Source organism: Mesoplodon mirus (genome assembly GCF_964341445.2).
Source record: "Mesoplodon mirus genome assembly, chromosome: 6".
In the NCBI taxonomy this organism is placed as follows: domain Eukaryota; kingdom Metazoa; phylum Chordata; class Mammalia; order Artiodactyla; family Ziphiidae; genus Mesoplodon; species Mesoplodon mirus.
Window position 1 is genome coordinate 142,978,717 of NC_138982.1, and position 21,559 is coordinate 143,000,275.

Sequence of the window (21,559 nt, forward strand, 5' to 3'; positions counted from 1 at the left end):
TGCTGTTGATAAGCCCAATGCCATTGTGATTTCTGATTTTTGTCTATGAACTGTATATGAACTATACATGAGATATTATAAATGTGTTATTATTAGACCTGGTATTCTGAAACTTCATGATGATGTCTTTTTTTTTTTTTTTTATGCTGGATGCTTGGTGAGTTTTTTCAGTCTAGAATTTCAAGACATTCAGTTCTGAGAAATTTTTTAGTAACTGTTCTCTCCTTTGGACCTCCTATTATCCAGATGCTGGGGCCATCCTGTGTGGTCTCTCCTATTTCCCATCTCTTTGTCTTTTGGTTCTACTTTCCATATTCATTTCTGCTATCTTAATTCTAATTTTCAAGAACACTTCTCTGAATGTTTCTCTTTTGATTGTGCCTTATTCTTGTTTCAAATTTGCATACCTTCTATTACTCTGAGAAAATTATGATTTTTTTTGAAGTTTTCTTTCAGCTTCCTGCCTTATCTTCTGAATTCCTTTCCTCAGGGTGTTTGTCATGGTCTCTGTGTCTCACCTAGAGGCTTTTCTCAAACAGTGGTGATTGTGGCTGTCTTTTTGTATTTAAAAGAGAAACATTACAAGGCTGATTGGAAGTTCAGGGCTGTGTGTACACAAGGTATGGAGTATGTTCTCATTATGTGTGTCCATGTCTAGTTTTTGAAACATGGCAATGGTAATGATTCTGTTACCTGACCTGTGGCAGATATTTTCAGTTGAGTGATCAAACTAAAACACTTTCCCCAGTCTCTTCTCTCCAGCCTGAATCTGTTCACTGGAGCATCCTTTGCGACTAAGGACACAGCTGTGGACAATGGGATCTAAATGGGGTCTCCTGAGGGATTTCAGGGAAAGTGTATGTTTTCCTGATAAAGGTGGCAGGTGTGGCTGGGCTTATAATTTCTCCTCCCTCCTGTGTTTGATGCAAATGCAAGGCCTTCCACAAGGGCAACCAACTTCTGACCTTGAACAATAGGTCAGGGGGAACAGCAGAGATCTGACACTGACTTTCCCTGAGATGTCTATGTAATACCAACTTTCTCAAGAGACTTCTTGATATGGAGAGAAATAAACCCCTACTTGTTTGGGCTACTCTAAGTCTATAGTTTTCTGTTTACTTGCAGCCAAAACTATTCCAAATGATGCATCATCATATCTTTGGGAGGAAATAATAGCTTAATAATAATTAAAAAATAGTTTAGGGCAATTTGTTCTTCTTTTCCTCTCCTTGAACTCTCCAAAGAAGAGAAGAACACGTCTAAAAATCTGGTCACTATTGTCTTTGTTGCTGTTATGGACAAGGCACTTATTTCCAGTGATCAAGGTGTGTCCCTCTTACAGGAATCTAGGCTTTGGTCACCCCAGAAGGAACCCCACCAGAGAGGACCACCAGAGGGAGTTTGTATGGGGTGGACCAGAGATCAGCCAACTAAGGCCTGTGGGCCACATCTGCTGGTTTCCTTAATAAGGTTTTATTGGAACACAGCCATATGATTTGTTCACACGTCACCTGGGGCTGCTTTCATGCTACAGTGACGGAGTTGAGTGCATGAGACAGACACCATTTGCCAAAGTCTAAGATCCTGACTATCTGGCTTTATATGAAAAAGTTGGCTGACCTCTGGGTTGGACTGTCAGGTGCTAGAGACTAAGGAGGGAGTAGTAAGGGCCAACGGACTAGCAGTGGTTTCTGCCCGCTGCAGGAAGCTGCAGGTGGGAGCCATCCGTGGTGGGGATGGGGAGGAGGAGGAGGAGACAGTGGTTCTAAGGAGCCCCCTGCATGTAGACATCAGCCACATCCAGAATCTACCAGCCATGAAGTCAGATAACAAAGTTCCTGCCCCTTACCTTTCCACTCCCCCTGTTTCAGTCCTGGAGAAATCTGGGGCATCATTGTGATCAAGGTGGGGAAATAGAAATAAATCCAACCCCACCTCCCCTTGCCCTCTGTATCTCTGAGCCTCAGGCAGGCCCATTATATTGGATGACAGAAAGAAGCTTCGACATTAAACGGGACGGGACTTATAATACCTAAAAATAAATTTATTGCCACAAAGCTATTAGAAAAATACAGCTTTGGCCAAGATTTCATTAAAGCAGGGGGAAGAGCAATTTACAGAGCTTGTATGAAGGCATTTGTATGACAAGAGAACTTTCTATTAAAATATTATCCCATCCTACAGAGACTATGGAGGGGAGTTTAGAAATGTCTGGGCAAATTCATATGCATTTATCCTTTGGCTCAGAAAGCCACTCCTAGGCATTTACACAAAAGTTACATTGGGGGGTCAGTTGAAGGACACCTGCAGCGGGGTCTGTTCGTTTTGGAAGGTTGAAATCATGGCAGGTCCAGAAACTGATGCCCAGTACCAATTCACTGGTATCAAAAAATATTTCAACTCTTACACTCTCACAGGGAGAATGAATTGTGTACTGGCCACATACGGAGGTATTGCTTTGATAGTTTTATACTTTAAGTTAAGGTCTAAAAAAACTCCAGCTGTGAAAGCAACATAAACGGATTCTCAACTGTACCTCATCTGTTAAGTTCCCATGCCTGAAGAAGCTCATGTCAACTCATCATGTGATACCCAATTTGTACAATAAATTATGAACCTGGAAAAAAAAGTTACACTGGGCAAAAATATGAAAAGTAATTCACAAGGCTATTCTTTGGAGTGTTACTTGTAATACCAAACGATTGGAAACAACCCAGATGCTCATGGGAAGGGGACTGGGGGTGTGAACCATGGCCCATCTGTCCCATGGAATGTGAGGCCGCTGCAGAGAAACGAGGATGCTCTTTAAAAGCTTCAAGGGAGGACAACAAGGTGGAGAAAAGAGAGGACAGTGTGCATCTAAGAAAGTGGATCCAGCGCACGCAGCTGCCTCTCTCTCGAGATTGTCCAGGGCACAAGTCTCCAACACTGAGCAGACTCTGCAGCCATATAAGCACAGCCTCTGTTCCTGCACACACTCCTCTTCTTACAGAGCCTGCCGTAGTTTTCAGGCTTCAGCACATTATTGGTCTGGTTTGTTTTTAAAGACAAGACCTCTGAAGATGAGTTACATGCCTTTATTTCCCAGAAAGCCACAGTTCCAGATTTGCTGACTTATTGCAACTCTAAGTGGCTGTCAGCAGCATGCTACTTCATAAGTATTGAAAAAAAATAACAAATATAATTAAAACATGTCCTTTAAGGTGATTTTTTTAAATATTTTTAAAAATTTATTTTGTTCTTTTTTTTTTTTTTTTGTGGCTGTGTTGGGTCTTCGTTGCTGCAAGTGGGCTTCAGTAGTTGTGGCTCACAGGCTCAGCAGTTGTGGTTCACGGGCTCTAGAGTGCAGGCTCAGTAGTTGTGGCGCACAGACTTAGTTGCTCTGGGGCATGTGGGATCTTCCCGGACTAGAGCTCGAACCCATGTCCCCTGCACTGGCAGGTGGATTCTTATTCACTGTGCCGCCAGGGTAGTCCTTAAGGTGATATTTTAACCCTGAGCTGGAAACAGCTTTTCAACAGAAACTCCTGCTATGGAGAGTCTTTTGAAGATGATACCTTTAAATGTCTCCATCATGATTTGGTTTCTACTACCAAAAATGATATAAGTTTGCTACCTATAAAAATAGTTTTGAACCCTTGACCTGCAAACTGAATTTTCTACCTGGGTAAAAATCTACCAGAGAATTTCAGCTGTTTAAGAAAAATAACAACCTAGAGATAAGTTGTACCTATGGTTGGTTTGCTGGAGCTACTTATTGACATTTGGGAAGATGAAAAGTTACCATCCACTGTCCCCATTTTACAGATGAGTAAGCAGAGGTGCAGTCACAGTGTTGAGGCAACACCCTGCATGAGGCCAGAGCCAGGATTTCAAAATGAGTGAGCTGGTCCCAGACCATGTGCTCTGAACCACTTCGCCAAGCTGCCTCTTAGCACATAAATTATGGATAGACACACATATAGGGGTTGAATCCTCAGATATATTTTCCTTGATGGGGCAGTTTATCCAAAACTTTCACTAGTCTGTGAGAATTCAGGAGCCTTGTAAGGGACGGTGGATCTGGTTGATTCAAGAGAAACTGCCCATTGCTGAACTGAGCCAATGCGTCTGGTCCTCAGGCTAGTTCTTGGAAAAGCACAGATGCTCAGAAAATAGCCATTCATTTGTTCACTCGCCAGTCTGTTCCTGACACTTGGCCTTCTGGAGAATGGACCGGCTGCCTTCTTTAATAAGCTCCTCTGCCAGAGCGGTCCCAGAATAGAATTAGACAATTGAAAGCTTTATCTAAACCATAAATATCAACTCCCAGCGGTGGTTGCCAGGCGGTGCCTGGGTGTGCATACGTACCCTTCTCTCCAACCAGCCTGTAGGAGTTACACCCCTTCAGTTTCAGCAGTGCCCACTTTTTCACGAGACAGTCTCAGAAGTCAGGGTGGCATCTGCTTCTCTTTTTCTGCCTGTGTGTGTCGGGGGGAGGTGGGTTGGCTTCCAGTGGAAAGCAGAGGCCGGAGGAGGCCGGTGGGGAGCAAGGTGCTGGGGACGCCTCTGTGGGTGCTGGAGGCCCTGCCGAGCGCACAGCAGGAGGCATCTGAGCTGGGTGCCTGGATGAGAGCGGCATCGCCCAGGCACTCGAGGAGTAGGGAGTCTTCCTGGGATGGCCCTTCTGTTCTCCGTCAGGGTGGCCAACTTCCATAACTGGGCCGCTTGAGGTCCCTTCTCTTCTGGCTTGGGATTGGGCTCCCGACCTGCCTTCAAGCCAGGATGGGAAGGTTCCCATGGCTGCTGTTGGGTCCCGTGCAGGCCCGTGCTGACCCTCGCCCCTGCCCCCCCTCCACGAGGGCCCTGCATCCATCCTCCTCCCATGGAGCCTGGAGCAGTATCCCCTCTCTTGCTGGGCTCTGGTGGTGAGGACATCGGGGCAGCTGGTGATGATGACGGTGAGAGTGACACTTGTTTATGAGTCTCTCCTAATCTGTTGAGCCTTTATATTCAGGCCTCAGTTTATTTGGTTTGTACAGTTTATTTGAATAGACTGAGCTGCACACACTTAGCCAAATGTCCAATCCGTCTTTACCGCCATCTCCTCCTACTCTGGATCTGGACATCAGTGTTCCCGTGCCCACAGGGTCTCGGATCGAAACTGCGTGGTCTGCGGGGTCTCAGGGCCTCATCCCCGCACTGTGCTGGCCTGGCCCCTGTTATGAGCTGAATTGTGCCCCCAAGATCCATACACTGAAGCCCTGACCCCCAGTACCCTCAGAACGTGACTGCATTTGGAGATACAGGGCCCCTGAAGAGTAAGAAAATGAGGCTGTCAGGGTGGCCCTAATCCCGTCTGACTGGTGTCCTTTCAAAAAGAAGAGATGAGGGTACACAGAGAGACACTGGGAGCCCATGCACAGAGGGATGAGCTCACAAAGGTGCAGCAAGAGGGCTGACGTCTGCAAGCCAAGGAGAGGGGCTGCCGGAGAAACCAGCCCTGCTGACACCTTGATCTTGGACTTCCAGCCTCCAGGACTGTGAGATGATGAATTTCCGTTGTTTCAGCGCCCAAGCCTGTAGTATTTTTGTTCTGGCCGTCCCAGAAAACCAACACCTCCTGCTTATGTGCAGCTCCTGGTGGGGGCGGAATGCATACGGCCGTTCCAGCTCTGGCCCCCGACCCCTCACTCAGATTCCACAGGTTTCCAGTGTCTCAGGCCCCCCACCCTTCCCATCCCAACATCTTGGATCATTTTATGTTGGCAGGAATGAGGAGGGGAGGACCTTCCGGGCTAGAATCGTCCCTATGCCGTAAGATCCCATCTGGACCATAAAAAATACTTGTCCTAGTAAGTCTTTTGTTCTTCAGTAAATGAATGTTAATAGGACAGAAACACACTGAACACCCACTGTGTGCCGGGCACTGTTCAGCTCTCTTCTTGCACTGAAGGTAGAACTATGAGAAACACATTTCATAGAGTTAAGTTTATTTGTTTTTTCACAAATCAAGACACATCCCCTCGGGGCCAAATCGTGACATTTGGGTGAATCAGAACATTGTGGCTTCTTTTACAGCCAGTTTTCCAGAGGCTAAGACCATCTCGCTGCCTGTCCGCTGGTCCTTCGGAGCACTTGAAACCAAAAGGATTGGGATGTTCTGTACAAAACCTGGCACTTAAGCGTCTGAGGCTTTCAGCTGTGACTCTTATGGTCTCATCTCCATCTGGGCAGTTCATTGATCTGCAAACCTGGCAGCCTCCTCCAGGGAGAGAAGATTTAAGCCTGAGCAGCTCAAATCTCCCTTTTGTCCAGAAACCAAGAAGTGTGGCGGGCGCACTCGTTAGGCACATATTAATACTCGGTGGTAAGGCTGCGAGACTCTTCTTATACATCAGAGCTCAGGAAATGGCGGGGGGAAATTTCTTTCCGAAGTCTGCACTCACACTCATTTCTGCAGGAAATCTATTTTGTCAGTGAAGGAGATAAAGTTTGAGGTAATTTTGGCAGTTTCAGACAGTAATCTATATTTTCCAAACTTGCAAGCCCAGCCTTTTTTAGGATTGTTGTCAAGGATTAAAACTTGATTGTTTTAAAACTTCAGTTGGCTGCTAACGGTCAGAGGCTCTGATTGGACACAGCAGGGTGTATTGGAGCTCTAAAAAAATCTTTATCAAGTTCACATCCCACCGTTGTCCGATGTCAGCTTTTCTATAGTTTTTAATGTATTAGGGAACTGTGAAATCATGTAATACAAGTTTTACTCTGAATTATTTTCACAGGTCTTTGTGCTAAGTGGGCAGGTGTGACTGCAATTCAGTGTTTGTTGGGTGTATCACGGCGTGGGTAAGGTTGAGTTGGCATGTATGGAAATTGATCATTAGATGATTGATTAGTGGCTTGTTGGAAGTTCGTATGGAGGCTGGATATTAATTTTCAATGGGACCCTGAGAAGCTACCGTGGTGGGGAGGGGCAGGGAGTCAGGTCATATGACCAAGGCTTGGAGGATTCCAGGGAGGTATACCTCCTGCCCACCCACCATCCCAGAGGAGGGATGCCATGGGCTCTGTGTAGGGCACACTCCACCGCACTTCAAATATTCAACAAGCTGCTTCATGGAAGAGGGCATTGCTGCAGAGGGCAGGCTAGGTCTCCTGGGAAGCAGTGGGGACTGTGAACTGTTTAGCTGACTGGAAACTCCCTGAGGACAGGCACCGAGTCCCTCTAGCTACCCCTTCATCACAGGATGGAGTATCATGCCTGGCACAGGGTAGGGCCTTAAAAAAATATTCGCTGAATTAAACTGAGCAAGGAAGAGCATTCCAAAATGAATACCCTGAACCTGTGACAAGTTAGGGCATAAGGTAATGAGCTTCGCATCTCTGAGGCATCTGGCAGAAACCAGACCACTTGTCAGGGTGGTTCTAGACAGCAGTGCCACGTTACAGGGAGGCTGGACCACATCAGTGGTCCCCATACCTGGCTGATAATTAGTCATCTTGTTAAGTGCATGAACTCCAGGCTTCATTCTCTGGATTGGAGATTCCATATGTTTTTTAAGTCCTGGAGTGATTCCAGGGGACAAAACAATGACCCCCTAAGGTTCATTTCAGTTCTTCAATTTTTGTGTTTTGTAATATCTAATCTAGTGGCTGAGTTTGGGTATTGTTTTGTTAAGGCAGTTACTATAATTCACAAGTGACTAAACACATTCAATAAATATTTGATGTGCACTGAATACTCGCCTGGCCCTTTTCTAGGCACAGAGGCTACAGCAGTGAGACATGGTAACAAGAAATCCTGCTGCTTCGAATCTTACAATTTAGTGAGGAAAGACAGACAAATCAAGTAAATGTACTGTATTTGGATGGGGTAGAGGCTATGAAAAATATTAAAACATGGGCAAAGTCACGCTGAGAGTGTGACTAATTTGTATAGGTTAGCTGGGGAAGGCACCTTTGACTTGGGAGCTGAGACCTAAAGAAAGAGGGAGTGAGGTACGTGGGGAAGGGTGTTGCCGGCAGGAGGAACAGCCAGTGCAAAGGCCCTTCTTGGGAAGAGCGTGTGCTTGTGTTAGGAGGAGCCCCAAGGAGTTTCCAGCGGGTTGTAGGAGAGGGGGTAAGAGAAAAGCGGGGGCTGGGATTGTTGTGGATGAGTGTAATGTGGTTTACTAGGTAAATTAGGCGTTTAGTTTTGGAAAAGCCAAACTGAGATGCCTTTTGTAACATCCAAGGTGGGTGGTCCAGGAGCAGCTGAACCTGCATCTGGAGTTCAAGCAAGAGGTTCCAGATGGAGACGTAAGGTTGAGAGTCACTTGGGCAGAGGAGACGTGTACAGTCTTGAGATTGGATGCAATCCCCGTGGGGTGGGTCTAGACAGAGGAGGTGGGCTCCAAGGATGGGGACTGAGACATCCCAAAACTTAGAGGCTGGGGAGGGGGACAGGGATTGGCCAGGGCCCTGAGAAGCCACAGAGATGGGAGGAGACTAGAAGATGGTGTGTCCGGAAGCCGAGGGAAGCAGAATTGTGATCAGTGACAAATCCTACAATGGCCTCAGGGAGAGGGGGGTTTAAGGGTTGACTTAGGCACGTGAGGCTCGTGGCTGATGTAGGGAAGAGCTGTTCCCACCGGGTGGTGGGTTCCAGTGGGAATAGGAGGAGAGGATTCGCCGTCAACTCTTTTAGGGGCTTCATTGTAAAAGGAGTGCAGAGAGACGGGGCCGAGGTGGGAGGAAGACGTGGGGTGAAGAAGGTTGTGTGTCATCTTTCTTAAGATGGGAAATATCACAACCTGCTTATAGGGTGGGTGTGTGGTCCTGGTAGAGGAGGGAAAACCTGATGATGTGCAGGAGAGATGGGGCAGTTGGGGGTGTATTGTCCTGAGTGGTCAATGGGGTGTGGGTCCACTGTCCGTGGAAAAGGCTGGAATTAGGAAGAGGTGGATCTGTCTCTACTTTTGCAGCATCTGTCATATTTGTTGATGATACCCAAGAGTAGTCACATGTTTGCTGGAGATTTTGCCAAGGTTAATACGTTGCAGTTTGTTTTTTTTTTTTGCTAGGTCTTAGTTTCTCCCACCTCTAAAATGTTCTGGAAGGTTTCCATGTGGCTGTTCTATACCCTAATTAGGAAAACATCTGTATTTTGCTGGCATAGACGCAAAAGAGGGATGCATCCGTCATTTCTCTTCTGGGCTAGCATTCTTTCAGACTATCTGGACACCATAAATAATGTGGAGATTTAATGTCTTTCCTGAGAGGAATTTACTTGGAAGGGTTTTAAAACATGTTTCCAGCGGAGAATGATATCTTTGATCACCATATGCCTATTAAAATATTTTTTTCCTTGTGGGTTTAATAAGAAGAAAAAAACCCAAAACCTTTTACGAACCACATAGAAATGTCTGTTTCTTAAATGGCTGAACTGAAATTAGCAAAGGGTAGCAAATCTGAAAACAATGGCATTTTGTGGTTATACATTCCAAGTTTGGGCCTCTCAGGTCAGCGTGCAAAGAGGCTCTGTAAAATGGAGACACCATTTTAGATTTTGAGAAGATGTCGTCCTAAAGGCTGGGTCACGGCATTTGACACAGAGATGCATATGAGGAATCTTAGATTATCAATCATTACTGTTAACATACCCATGCACAGTCATCACTGCTGCTAGAAGGTGTTTGTACCCTTGTGATACTTAGGACTTAAACCACAATTTCTGCTTTCAAAGCACTTGATGATAGTATTGTACGTGTATTTTCACCACACGTACATGGAGTTTATTTCAAATAAACTCCGAGAGGCTATAACCTCGAAAAGCTATTTGGCCAGGTCAGTTTCAGATTCAGTGCAGTTAGATGCAGTCCTTTGTATGCTCAAATGCAAAATAATATGGTTGGCAGTCCATTTCCCTATTAGGAAATTTACTTTCCTAATTCTTTTGTGTTTTACAGTGTTAAAATCGATGACAGTACCTTGATAAATACATCATAAGCAGGGGGAGTTTTTTTTCTTTAAGAGTGTTGATTGGAGTGAGAAACGGCTTAGAAATTAAACTTTTAATTCAGTGGAAAAACCTCAGATAAGTCAACTACAGTTATTTGTGCTTTATTCCTCACCAGTCCTATAGCCAATTCAACAGAGACTGAAACCCATTACAGAAGAGAAGGCCGGTCTTGGGTCTGAATGTTAGGTGATAAATTCCGTAAGGGGCCCATATCTTCTGTCTCCATGGCCCCGGCATGTGGTCACCACTCACTAAATATTCACTGAAAAAAAATGAATCTTCCCAAGAAAACTGAAACAGGGTTCCGAAGAGATATTTGTACACCTACATTCATATTAGCATTATTTACAGTAGCCAAAGGTGGAAGCAACCCAAGTGTCCATTGATGGATAGATGGACCAAAAAAAAAAAAAAAAAGTGGAATATACATACAACGGAATGTTAGTCAACCTTAGAAGGGAAGGAAATTCTGATACCTGCTACAACGTGAATGAAACTTGAGGACATTTTGCAAAGTGAAATAAGCCAGGACAAATACTGGATTCCAGTTACATGAGGTCCGTAGAGGGGTCAAATCTATAGAGACAGAAAGTTGAATGGTGGTTGCCAGGGGCTGGGGGAGTGGTGAATAGGGAGTTAGTGGTTTAGTGGGTACAGAGTTTCTTTTTTTCTTTTGATTTTATTTATTTATTTTTGGCTGCACCGTGTGGGATGTGGAATCTTAGTTTCCCAACCAGGGATCGAACCCAGGGACCCCTGCAGTGGAAGCGCGGAATCTTTTTTTTTTTTTTTTTTTTTTGCGGTACGCGGTCTTCTCACTGCTGTGGCCTCTCCCGTTGCGGAGCACAGGCTCTGGATGCGCAGGCTCAGCAGCCATGGCTCACGGGCCCAGCTGCTCCGCGGCATATGGGATCTTCCCAGACCCGGGCACGAACCTGTGTCCCCTGCATCAGCAGACGGACTCTCAACCACTGCGCCACCAGGGAAGCCCGGAAGTGCGGAATCTTAACCAGTGGACCATCAGGGAAGTCCCTAGTGGGTACAGAGTTTCTGCTTGAGATGACGCAAAATTCTGGAGATGGTTGGTGGTGATGGTTGTCCAACAATGTGAATGTCTTAACTCTGCTGAACTGTAAACTTAAAAGTGGTTAAGACGCTAAATTTCATGTTTTGTGTATTTTACTACAACTTACAAAATGAATCTTGATACCTAGAAAAATCGTGAGGAGTAACCACTTTACAGTAACAGTAACTTGAAAATCTTGCCTGTTGATGCAGTGAGTATATATGCTTTATCTTAATTTTTTTTCACCTTTACTGAAAATTGTAACAGTATTTGAATGTTGGGAGCCAGGATGAAGTTAATCCCATGTCTCTTCTTCTGCAAGTTCCGATCGGAAATGGCTTTCCATTCAAAGTTACCAACTCTTGAGCAAAAGGGAAAATTTAGTGAAACTCCAGAAATGTCTTGAGGGTTAAGACATTACGCCTTTGTTGAGAATCTGTTTAAACTCTTCTGAAAAATGTGCAGGAAGAACCGATTTTTAGCTAAAATGATGTCTCCTAAAATCCCTGGAAATGTGGAAGGGGTTTTGGAGGGAGTGGCTGTAGTCATCTCTTTGGGGAAGAAAAGGCTGACTTGCCCTCTGTTAATAGCACTTTCCCTATTTAGCCCTTCCCCCGACAATCACCAAAATAAGGAGACAGACCTGCTTTTGTCCTTTTTAATAGCACTTTCTGAGAAGCAGTTCGGCGTGAATTTTCCTTTCTGTGGGAAAAAGGATCATGTTTATTGGCATCAGTGAATGAGGTCCATCCAGCCTTGTGACTCTCATCCGTGTCTGTTTAAATATCCGCTTTCATTCTTCAATGGGTGGGATAGCATCCTGCCAGCAGGCAGACTGCGTAAGCTCAGAGGCTGAGGGGAACTCTGCAGCCCAGGGAGGTCCCTGGGGCCCTGACATCCTCCATAGAAAGGGCGCCCCTCATGTTCTTTCTCGCCTCCCTAGCCCGCTCCCGAGTTTGCCTGCAAAGAGGGAAGGGCTGGCCAAGCAGGTGGAAGCATCCAGCCTACCTGTCTCTGAATTGCCCCTTGCCAACATCGAGGTACTTTCTGGCTTCCAGCTCTTACTTCCAGAAGCTTGGTGGACGCGAGGCTGCTTAGAGCAGCTCCCCTTGTAGTCCGTGATGCCTGGAGACTGTGCTGCCACGTGTAGCCCTTGGCAGACTACCAAGTACCTTCTTCAGGTGTGATGGCAGCTACTCTGTGAGGTCTGAGCCCAGAGGTGAAGTGGCTCCGGCTTCTGGCCCTGGCTCTGCTGGACCAAGGGCAGCCCTGGATGCGTGGTCACACCCTTGGACTTGAGTGCAGATGTTGTCTCTATGGCTGGATTCCGCGCTTCCAATGCAGGGGGCCTGGGTTTGATCCCTGGTCGGGAAACTAAGATCCCGCATCCCACACGGATGGCTGGAGCCTTGGAATATTAAGGGAAACAAACCCAGGGTCAACTCTTACTTGTAAGGATGAGACCCAACGATGGAGACCCCCAGGAGCAGCTTTGTTAGGGCAGTGGCCTTAGAGTATTGTTTTATTTCTCAAGTGTACACTAATGCTGTTGCTTATACCACTGTTAAAAATTGTCCTCAGAGCCCAGGAGTCACTGCGACTGGGAGACCCTGGAACTCACTAAAACCCTGGGGAGGGCTTGGACCCTGAGAAAACCCAGGCTGGAGAGAGCAGAAACTAACTGGACTTACGTCTCTTGCGACAGGGTGCCCTCAGTGGTGTTTGGGCACCATTCATTCATTCAGCAAGCTTTATTGAGCACTTACTGTGTTCCAGGCACTATGCTCAGAGCTAGCGACACAAAGACACTGGGGTGAGCCAGGGAGGTGGAAGGGGAGAGAGGAACATGACCAGCTTTAGAAACATTCTGGAAGTAGAATAGATAGGACGTACCGACTCCATGGTGGGGAAGAAAAGACAGGGTGAGTGAAAGCTGCATCCCTGGCTCTGGGATTAGAGCGTTCCCGGATGGATCTCTGCCTAGTTGTGGCCAAGTGCAGGTGCTGCTGACACAGGGCACCCCCAGATGTTTCAGTGCATGGTCACGTCCCTCTCAGCATCACCTGCAGCAGGACCAGCCACGGTGCATGGGGAAAGGCTGCTAAACACACAGGGGTGCCAGTTCTGGAGCTTATGCACATTACTTCTGGGCTGCGTCCACACTAGCTGCAGCGCGGACACTTGGAGTGGAAGTCTGGTGGGGAGTTGGATGCGTGTGTTTGGCACAGTGATATATTTGAGAAGTCAGCCCTGTCGCAAGAGGAAAACAAGTCACACTGCCCCTCTCTGAGAAAGTGAAACACCCCAATGTACCAGGCACTGTTCTGGGTGTATCACGCATACATGAAGGGCATCTCCTGTGCCCCTCAGAGCAACACTCTATCATCTTACCTTACAGGTGAGGACACCGAGGCTCAGAGATAGTAGTTTACTTAAGGTTCCATGCCCAATAGGAGTGTCAACTGCAAAAAAAAAAGCATAACATAAAAGTTGAGAGTTATGTTTTATCTGGTGGACAAAACTGAGGACTGAAGCCCAGGACACAGCATCTCAGATCGCTCTGAAGAGGCAAGGGGGGAGCCGAGATATACAGGAGTTTTTGCAGCAAAGACCAGGTAGTCAGAACATCAAAATATTATTGTTAATTAAAGGAAACCAGACATCTCAACTTAACGGATTTAGTGCTTTTCTCTGTCTGGGAAGATGCAAGAGTCTGGGTTCACTGAAATCGTTCCTTTGATGTGCACCTCAGCTACCTGGGGCCATATCCTGTGCTTTCTCATCCTGAGTCTCCTCAGGGCTCACCATCAAGGAGGCTGTAATGTGATGGATTGATGGCTGTAACATCCTTTGTTTACTGATATGGCAGGTGATATTTTTCATTCACAGGAGGCTAAGCCAGGGTTCAAATCCAGGTCTAACAGATGCTAAAGCTGTTACTTTTCATGCCACTCTGCTTTAGAGAAAGTGCAGGGTGTATCCTGGGACCACAGGTAGAAAGCGAACTTGAAGCCAGCATCCCATGAATGGAATAGATGCAGCACGCTTAAGGGCATCAGCTGCGGTGTGTGATAAAGTCCCCTCCCCCCACCTTAGAAATCCAGCCTTTCCACTCATCCTAACAGGGATGGGTTGTTTGAAAAGTTAGAAAACTCCATCACAGAGCAGCCCCTCCCTCACTGTCCCATCACCCCGGTGACAGGTTTCAGCTGCAGAGGTAGTGGCAGCTCCTGTGTCCAGAAGGATTCTGATTTCGGGGTGACTTTTGGTTTCCTAGAACAAGGACCGCCACACTTAACCTTCCTACAGCCTACAACCTCTGCAGCCGGCCTCAACCTGCCAAGCCCTAAGCATTCAGTGGAAAACTGCCGCCACGTCCAGATCAGACACAGCCAAGCTGGTGCCCCCCCTCCTCCCAGCATCCTTTCGGCAGTTGAGGTTTCCCAGGGACCAGGGAAGCCATCCGCAGGTCTCTGGGCTGTGTTTTTCTAGCAAGAGCCCCATCTGCGAGGGAGAAGCACGTGCACACACACACACACATGCACACACACACAGAGCCTGAATAGATTGTATAATCAAGCCCCTCGTAGCTAACTTCGGTACATCTGTTTGTGTTAAGTGGAGCCCTTTGAAAATGATTTTTTTTTCTTTCTCTATAAAAACAACCTTAATTTTAGAACGTGGAGAAATGGCGCGTGGCAATTATTTTTGCTTCCTTCAACAAGGCGTGTTTAAGTAAATGAGATTCATTTCCAGAATTGAAGCCCCAAGAGAACCCGATTAACAAGACCAGCACCTACAATCCCATGTCACAACTGTGGGCACACGGCCCTGTGGAGCCAGGCTGCAAAGGACCCCACCGCTGTGCGTTCTGCTTGCTGGCAGACTTCAGCAGATGGGCTGCTAATGTAATTAGGAATCTTGTGTTAAGTGAGCCATCACTGAAATGATCTGCTAATTTTCCTATTAATTAACCTGCTGAAAAAGAGGCAGCGATAGCTGAGAAATCTCAGGCTGCCAATCACTAACTAGACGCGGAACCAGTTCTTCTCCTTATGGCCACCGTTTTCCTTATTACAGCAATTAGGAAATGGGTTTCTCTGGGGTTATTGCCCAGTGCATCAACCGAGAATTGAGAACGGACAGTGGGAGCCGTGCACAGCCTGGAGGTTTCCACGGGTGGTGAACCTTGGGGAGGGACCTCCTCCGACAGATGTCTGGTCTCTCTGGGGCACAGGAGGCAGGGCTTGTGTGAGTCAACCTTCCCTGGTCCTCTCTACCCGGAGGCACTGGTAGGGTCAGGGCAGCGAGGCAGGAGGGAGGAGAAGACTAATACAGGGCAGCGCTACAGGGGATCCTGGAGGTGGCGCAGGGCACACTCAGAGCCATCCGCCCAGGGATCAGGACGTGGAAGCTTCATCTGTCAGCTGTGGATTTGAGGTTCAGGGCTGTGCCCAGCAGGGAGTGTTCATTCCTGGGCACCTCAGGCCTGACATGGATGCTGGAGGGCGTTTTTTTCTTTCTTTCTTTCTTTTTTTTTTTTTTTTTTTGCAGGTATGACTAGGGCTTTACTGGGAATCAGACAGGGCTGGGAAGGAACCACACTGCACCCTGGATGCTGGAAGAGCCCCAGCAGCTGGAGTGAGTGTGGCGCCAGGTGGAGGGCACCAACGAACTCCCCTCACCCCATCATCTTGTTCCTACCTCTAGTTAGCCTTGGATATTTAAGAGGTGATCATATAGCAACTGGGAAGTTAAGTTAGCCACTCTAGCCAATTCTAGAAAAGCGAAATAAAGTACACGCACAAATGTGTCAGGAGTTTGGCCCGGTGAGTTGTCTCCAGCTTCTCGGCAGGCTTGCCTCCTTTATCAGCTTTCCACTCCTAGGTGGAGTTCATGTGTATTTCCTCCCCATCTTATGGACCAGGTGATTATCGAATTCCTATCAAAGGTAGTCATTATGGAGACTGTTCCAAAGACTAAGAAAAAGGGCTTTACCCTCAAGCAACTTACAAGCTCACTGAGAGGAAACCTGTGCACCTCAGAGAAATGAGAGGCCAGTAAAAAGCATCGGACAAGGGAGGGGGCCAAAAATCAGGGCACGCTGTCAGAGGAGAGGAATGGATCAGGGCTGCCACGGAAAGGCCTTTTGGAGGATGTAGGACTGCCTGGGTCTCAAAGACAGTGCTGTGTGTGGTTTGTAATTAACCTCCGCTCGCTGGCAGAGAGCGTGAGAGGTGGCTCATAATTGTATCAAAACAAAAGGAGGAAAATAAAACCCCATAAGATGTGCCATTTTAAAAACAAGTAAGCGGCTTCCCTGGTGGCGTAGTGGTTAAGAATCCGCCTGCCAATGCAGGGGACATGGGTTCGAGCCCTGGTCCGGGAAGGTCCCACATGCCGCGGAGCAACTAAGCCCGTGTACCACAACTACTGAGCCTGTGCTCTAGAACCCGCAAGCCACAACTACTGAGCCCGTGTGCCACAACTACTGAAGCCCATGCGCCTATAGCCCGTGCTCCGCAACAAGAGAAGCCACCGCAGTGAGAAGCCCGCGCACTGCAACAAAGTGTAGCTTCTGCTCACCGCAACTAGAGAAAACGCGTGCACAGCAACGAAGAACCAATGCAGCCAAAAATAAAAATAAAAAATAAATAAATTTAAAACAAACAAACAAACAAAAAAAAACAAGTAAGCTTTGTCTAGACAGAGCAGGGCATGGCGATATAGAGTCCTGACTGTCCCCTAAAGGAATCTTCCTGGAGAATCTGTTAGCTTCAAATCGCTCCAGAACCGGCCCTGGCCAGAGGTTCCTTGGAGTGTCATGGAGTTTGTGGCAATGGCCACCGATGACTGACCTGTCTCCCCACTTCCTGCTGAAAGTTGCGTGTGTGATCAGCACTAGCCTTTATTACTCGCTTCATAGGACTGAATTCACTCCTCTCAGGCATCCTGTGAAAGAGGTCAGTTGCCCCCTTCCCGCATGAGGGATCAGAGGGACAGGACAGGAGGAGGACTTGGTCTTGGTCCCACACCAAGCACACACTTGGTCCCAGGCCTTGTGTGCTCTGTCACTGCCCAGCAAAATGAAGAGCCACAGTGACATGAGGACAGGACTGCCCTCCTGACATGGAGAAAAATCTGTCCACCGTCAAAAGCTGTCCGGTTCCCACCCAGCAGTAACTTGTGCCTAATGGCTGTCCTTGTTTCATGATTATTTTATAAAATTTCGCTCTGCAGCTTTGAGTGGGGCTGCTAAAATTGGGGAATATTATCAAAGAAGCATCCTTCAAAGAAGAAAGTCTTCACTTAGAGGGTCATGGGATTTTCACACCTTGTCTTTCTTGTCTTCTGGAAAAGGTCATCTAAGATCTTTTGCCCTCTCCACATTTTGTGTAAAATTGGTCAGTGCACGATGCAGGTTGCTTTTATAAGTCAATAAACACATTCCGTTTGTCTGGAATGTACATTTTTCCTATATTTATTTATTTGTTTGTTTATTTTTCACATCTTTATTAGAGTATAATTGCTTTACATTGTTGTGTTAGTTTCTGCTGTATAACAAAGTGAATCAGCTATACATATACATACATCCCCATATCTCCTCCCTCTTGCGTCTCCCTCCCAACCTCCCTGTCCCACCCCTCTAGGTGGTCACAAAGCACCGAGCTGATCACCCTGTGCTATGTGGCTGCTTCCCACTAGCTATCAGTTTTACATGTGGTAATCTCCATTCAGTGGAAGTCTCTCAGTCCCCCACTTTTTCATTTATTCAACAGCTATTCATTGAGCACCTAGGTCGCCCTGGGCACTGTCCAAGGTGCTGGATGGAAAAAGGCCGCTGAGCCTCACGTGGGCCCCACTCACATGGGGGTGCCCTTTGCTTGGATGTTCTCTGGAGAAGACAGGCTCCAGTGTGAAAATGATGCACAGTGGGGACCCGCTTCTTCCATAAAAGAGCCCTGAGGTTGGCAAAAAGATGGGAGCAGTGAAAAGCCAGTGACCATCAGAATACAGGACGCTTGCTCCTTGTGGAGACAGATTTTGGTCTGCGTTCCTGAATTCTGGAAGAAATGGCACATGGGTTCTACAGGAGGCTGCTTAGTGTAGGGAAGGAAGTGGGGACTTCCAGCTCTCGGCAGACTTTCTGCATTTCTTGTTGTAAAGCAGGGATGATGTTTCTTACACGCTTCTGAATCATTTTCAGTTGTGCTTCGAAAGTGCAAAGCATATCCCGATTTTGTATGTATTTTCAGTGTCCCTTTATGGGGCTGAACGACATGTTCTGTGGTCAGGCTGTTGTGTGCACTTGGAGCTGAACCCAAGGAGACAGGAAATGATGTTGGAAATTTCTGGGATAAGGACGCAGCGGGGCATGTGCAGTGAGTGGAGTAGGGGTGAGGCATCCAGAAGGATTCTGCACGCTGAGCCTTTGCCTGTCAGTGGTTTCAGGGTGGATGCTGCAAAATTTATAGGGCAAGCAACTGTATTTTTTTTTTCCTTTGCAGTTGAGACTAGGACTTGCAAAGGGAAAATCACGGCCCTGGCGAGAAGTCAATGCGAGAAAAGTCCGTTTCCAGGTCATGGCACAGAAAAAAGGTGTCGGCAGCTCAGAGACATTACTTGAAGCCCAACTCAGAGCATTCACTGCTCTCTAGAAATCCATTCCTTACCTGGCTTTGTGGCCGCCTCATGTATCTGGGCCGTCTCTCGCCTCAAATCTTACCCTCTAGGCACAGCCGAGGTGGTGACCAACTTGGTTGCGCCGTGACTCCAAATTGAATTTTCTTGAAAGCTGGCTTCTGCTGAAACAGCTGGGGAGTATGACTGTGCCGGGCAATTAGGAGTTTTCTGTGTAAAATAATGCCATCTATGTTTGGGTGTAACTTTCTGTTTTGTGTCCCTGCCTCTGCGAGGAGGGATCACGTGCAGCATGGCAGAGGTGAGGTCGGGAGTGTATAAGAGGACTTGGTCCTGATGTGCGATGCGGAGGCTGGAGGTGGGATTCCACACCCAGGAGAGCAGAGTGAAATGTCTGCAGAGAATGGGGCCCTTATGCCCAGGACAGCGGTCCTGTGTCTGCTTTGCCTGGGGCTGGTTGTGCAGGAGCATTGTGTGTGGATGTGAAATGCCAGCCTGGGAATCGGCTGTCAGGCGGCCTGGCCTTTCAACAGGCATCCTGCTGGGCTGTTGGGTGCGTGTTTGCCAGTGAGACCCAGGAAAGTCTTGTAAAAACGTCCTGCTTTCATGACTGCCGTGAGCCTGGAATTCTGGGCTTTTTGGGTATTTTTCCTTTCTTCTTTGTCTCTCTACTACTTTCACCAAAGCAACTTTAAAAGCTCATCTTGCCTTCAGGAACCTTTTAAATCCAGGACATGGAGGCGTCACTGAGGGCGCAAGGCCATGTGGGTTACATATATTATGAGGTCAGCTTGGACTGTGTCTGCTGTGAGGACAATGAGCTTCATTCCAGTGATGGGTGAGGTTCCGGACCTTGCTGATTTCCCATTGTCCATATGTGATATTGTGAGTTATATGAAGAAACACACATTTATACAAAGAAATATGTATTTGATCTTTGTCCCAGTTCCTGGCTCAGGGCTCCTGAAACCCTTGGGACTTCCTAGGTGATAAGGGTGATAAAGGTGTCTTTTGTTTCTCATAACAAGTCCCTTCCAACCACACCTGCATTATGTCAGTGAACTGGCTATTGGAAAGCCCTGAAGGATGGGGAACCAACCCTGAGAGCAGAGAGTTGGAACTTTCAGCCTCATTTCCAGGGAGGGGAGACGGGTTGGAGGTTGAATCGGTCACCAATGGCTAATGATTGAATCAGTCATGGCTACAGATGAACCCTCCATAAAAATCCGAAATGGCAGGATTAAAACAGAAAATGTGACAGAGGAAGTGATAGGATTAAGAAAAATGTGTATCATTGGATGTAAAGGAGGTAAACCCATCTCTTAAAAGAACTGAAGTTAAGGAGATTTTTTTTAAAACATGCAGAGGGCTTCCCTGGTGGCGCAGTGGTTGAGAGTCCGCCTGCCGATGCAGGGGACACGGGTTCGTGCCCCGGTCCGGGAAGATCCCACGTGCTGCGGAGTGGCTGGGCCCGTGAGCCATGGCCGCTGAGCCTGCGCATCCGGAGCCTGTGCTCCGCAACGGGAGAGGCCACAACAGTGAGAGGCCCACGTACCGCAAAAAAAAAAAAAAAAAAAAAAAAAAAAGTGCAGAGATTCTGATATGGGTGCGCACTGAAAATCAGAGCATTTAGAAGCAGAAAGAAAGGGAGAACTCTGCCTGGTAGGACCATCTGGCCCAGCCCCATGGACCTGCAGACAGATCTCCACCTAATTTTCCTTGTCACCAACTGTTCAGTGGTACATGTGAGGACTCTGCGGCATCCCCAATTCCCCTCCTGTAAAATCCAAGTTCATACAGATTTAGTTGGTGCCCTTGGAATGTTTATGTGAAATTCAGGTGAAACCAAATCCAATCCAATCCAGGTTGTGGCTTGGGAGCTCGGGATGTTGAACATTAAAATATTTGAATGGAGAACAAGATAATATAATTTTTTAATTGCGTTCTGTCTGGAATCTTTCCGAACATCTCTGTAGTGAGGCCCTGCAACTTTCCTAGTGACTGTGTTCGTAAACGGAATTAAGAGAATTCATTTCCTAAAGTTACGAGGCGTAGAAGGGCATTTATCGTCTCTCTATTCAGTGTGAGAAGCCGCAAAACACGTTGAGCAGAAGAAGCCAGGCCTTCCTCTCGCTCCCATGACAGAAACCCCACATGATTCCCTTTAAATGATGTCCAGGAACCGGTGAAATCAATCCCTGGTAACAGGATTCAGAAAGCGGTTGCCTCTGAGAAACAGGAGGGATTGACTGGAAAGGGGCAGAAAGGGACCTTCGGGGAATAAGAGGAATTCCTGTATCTTGGTTTGGGAGAACACCGTGCCAGAACTCACCAGTGGAAAAGCCAAGATCTTCCGTTTTTATTTGTGTGTAAATGCGAACTCATTAAAACTAAAAAAAAAAAAAAAAAAAGTGGTACCTCTGACAGGTGTTCCCAGGTGCCGTGAAGCAGAGATGAGGGATGCCCAGTGCCAGGACGATTCTGGGAAAGCGTCCTGGACGTGTGGAGAGAGAGGAGGGGGTGAATGAGGATTTCCAAGTGAGATTGGAAAGGCAGGAGGAGGGCTACCCCAGCCAAGTGACAAACCCGGCCAAGAGCCCAGCGTGAAAAAGGGCTCTGCCTGGTTACCAAGTGCCAGCAGCTGAAAAAGGAAATCCCACTTATTCTCCTGAATTTACCTTCTTTTAAGGTTTAGTGCCTCTCTGAGGCTAAACTGATTCCACCTCGCCCGTGCAAGCTTCGCGCCAGACTGTGTTCAGGGTTCAGTTTTCTAACACCTTTTTAAAACTATTTCTAATCGATACAAGTTTTTTCCAAGTACTACACTGTTCTTGGTACTTAATTTTTAAAAGAAGTAGTCAAGAGTGTTG

The 21,559-nt window shown here is 47.1% G+C and overlaps 2 protein-coding genes across 2 annotated transcripts in view; both read left to right on the top strand.

Annotated features, from left to right (window-relative positions):
• The window catches only part of BACE2 (beta-secretase 2), an 85,927-nt gene that overhangs the window by 13,298 nt on the left and 51,070 nt on the right, over window positions 1-21,559 (top strand). The gene's annotated exons all lie outside the window — the stretch shown is intronic.
• On the top strand, window positions 2,315-2,641 carry LOC309806338 (ATP synthase membrane subunit K, mitochondrial). Its single transcript, XM_082625106.1, has one exon. The coding sequence runs from the start codon at window positions 2,342-2,344 to the stop codon at window positions 2,516-2,518; it is 177 nt and encodes a 58-aa protein (XP_082481232.1). The 5' UTR covers window positions 2,315-2,341; the 3' UTR covers window positions 2,519-2,641.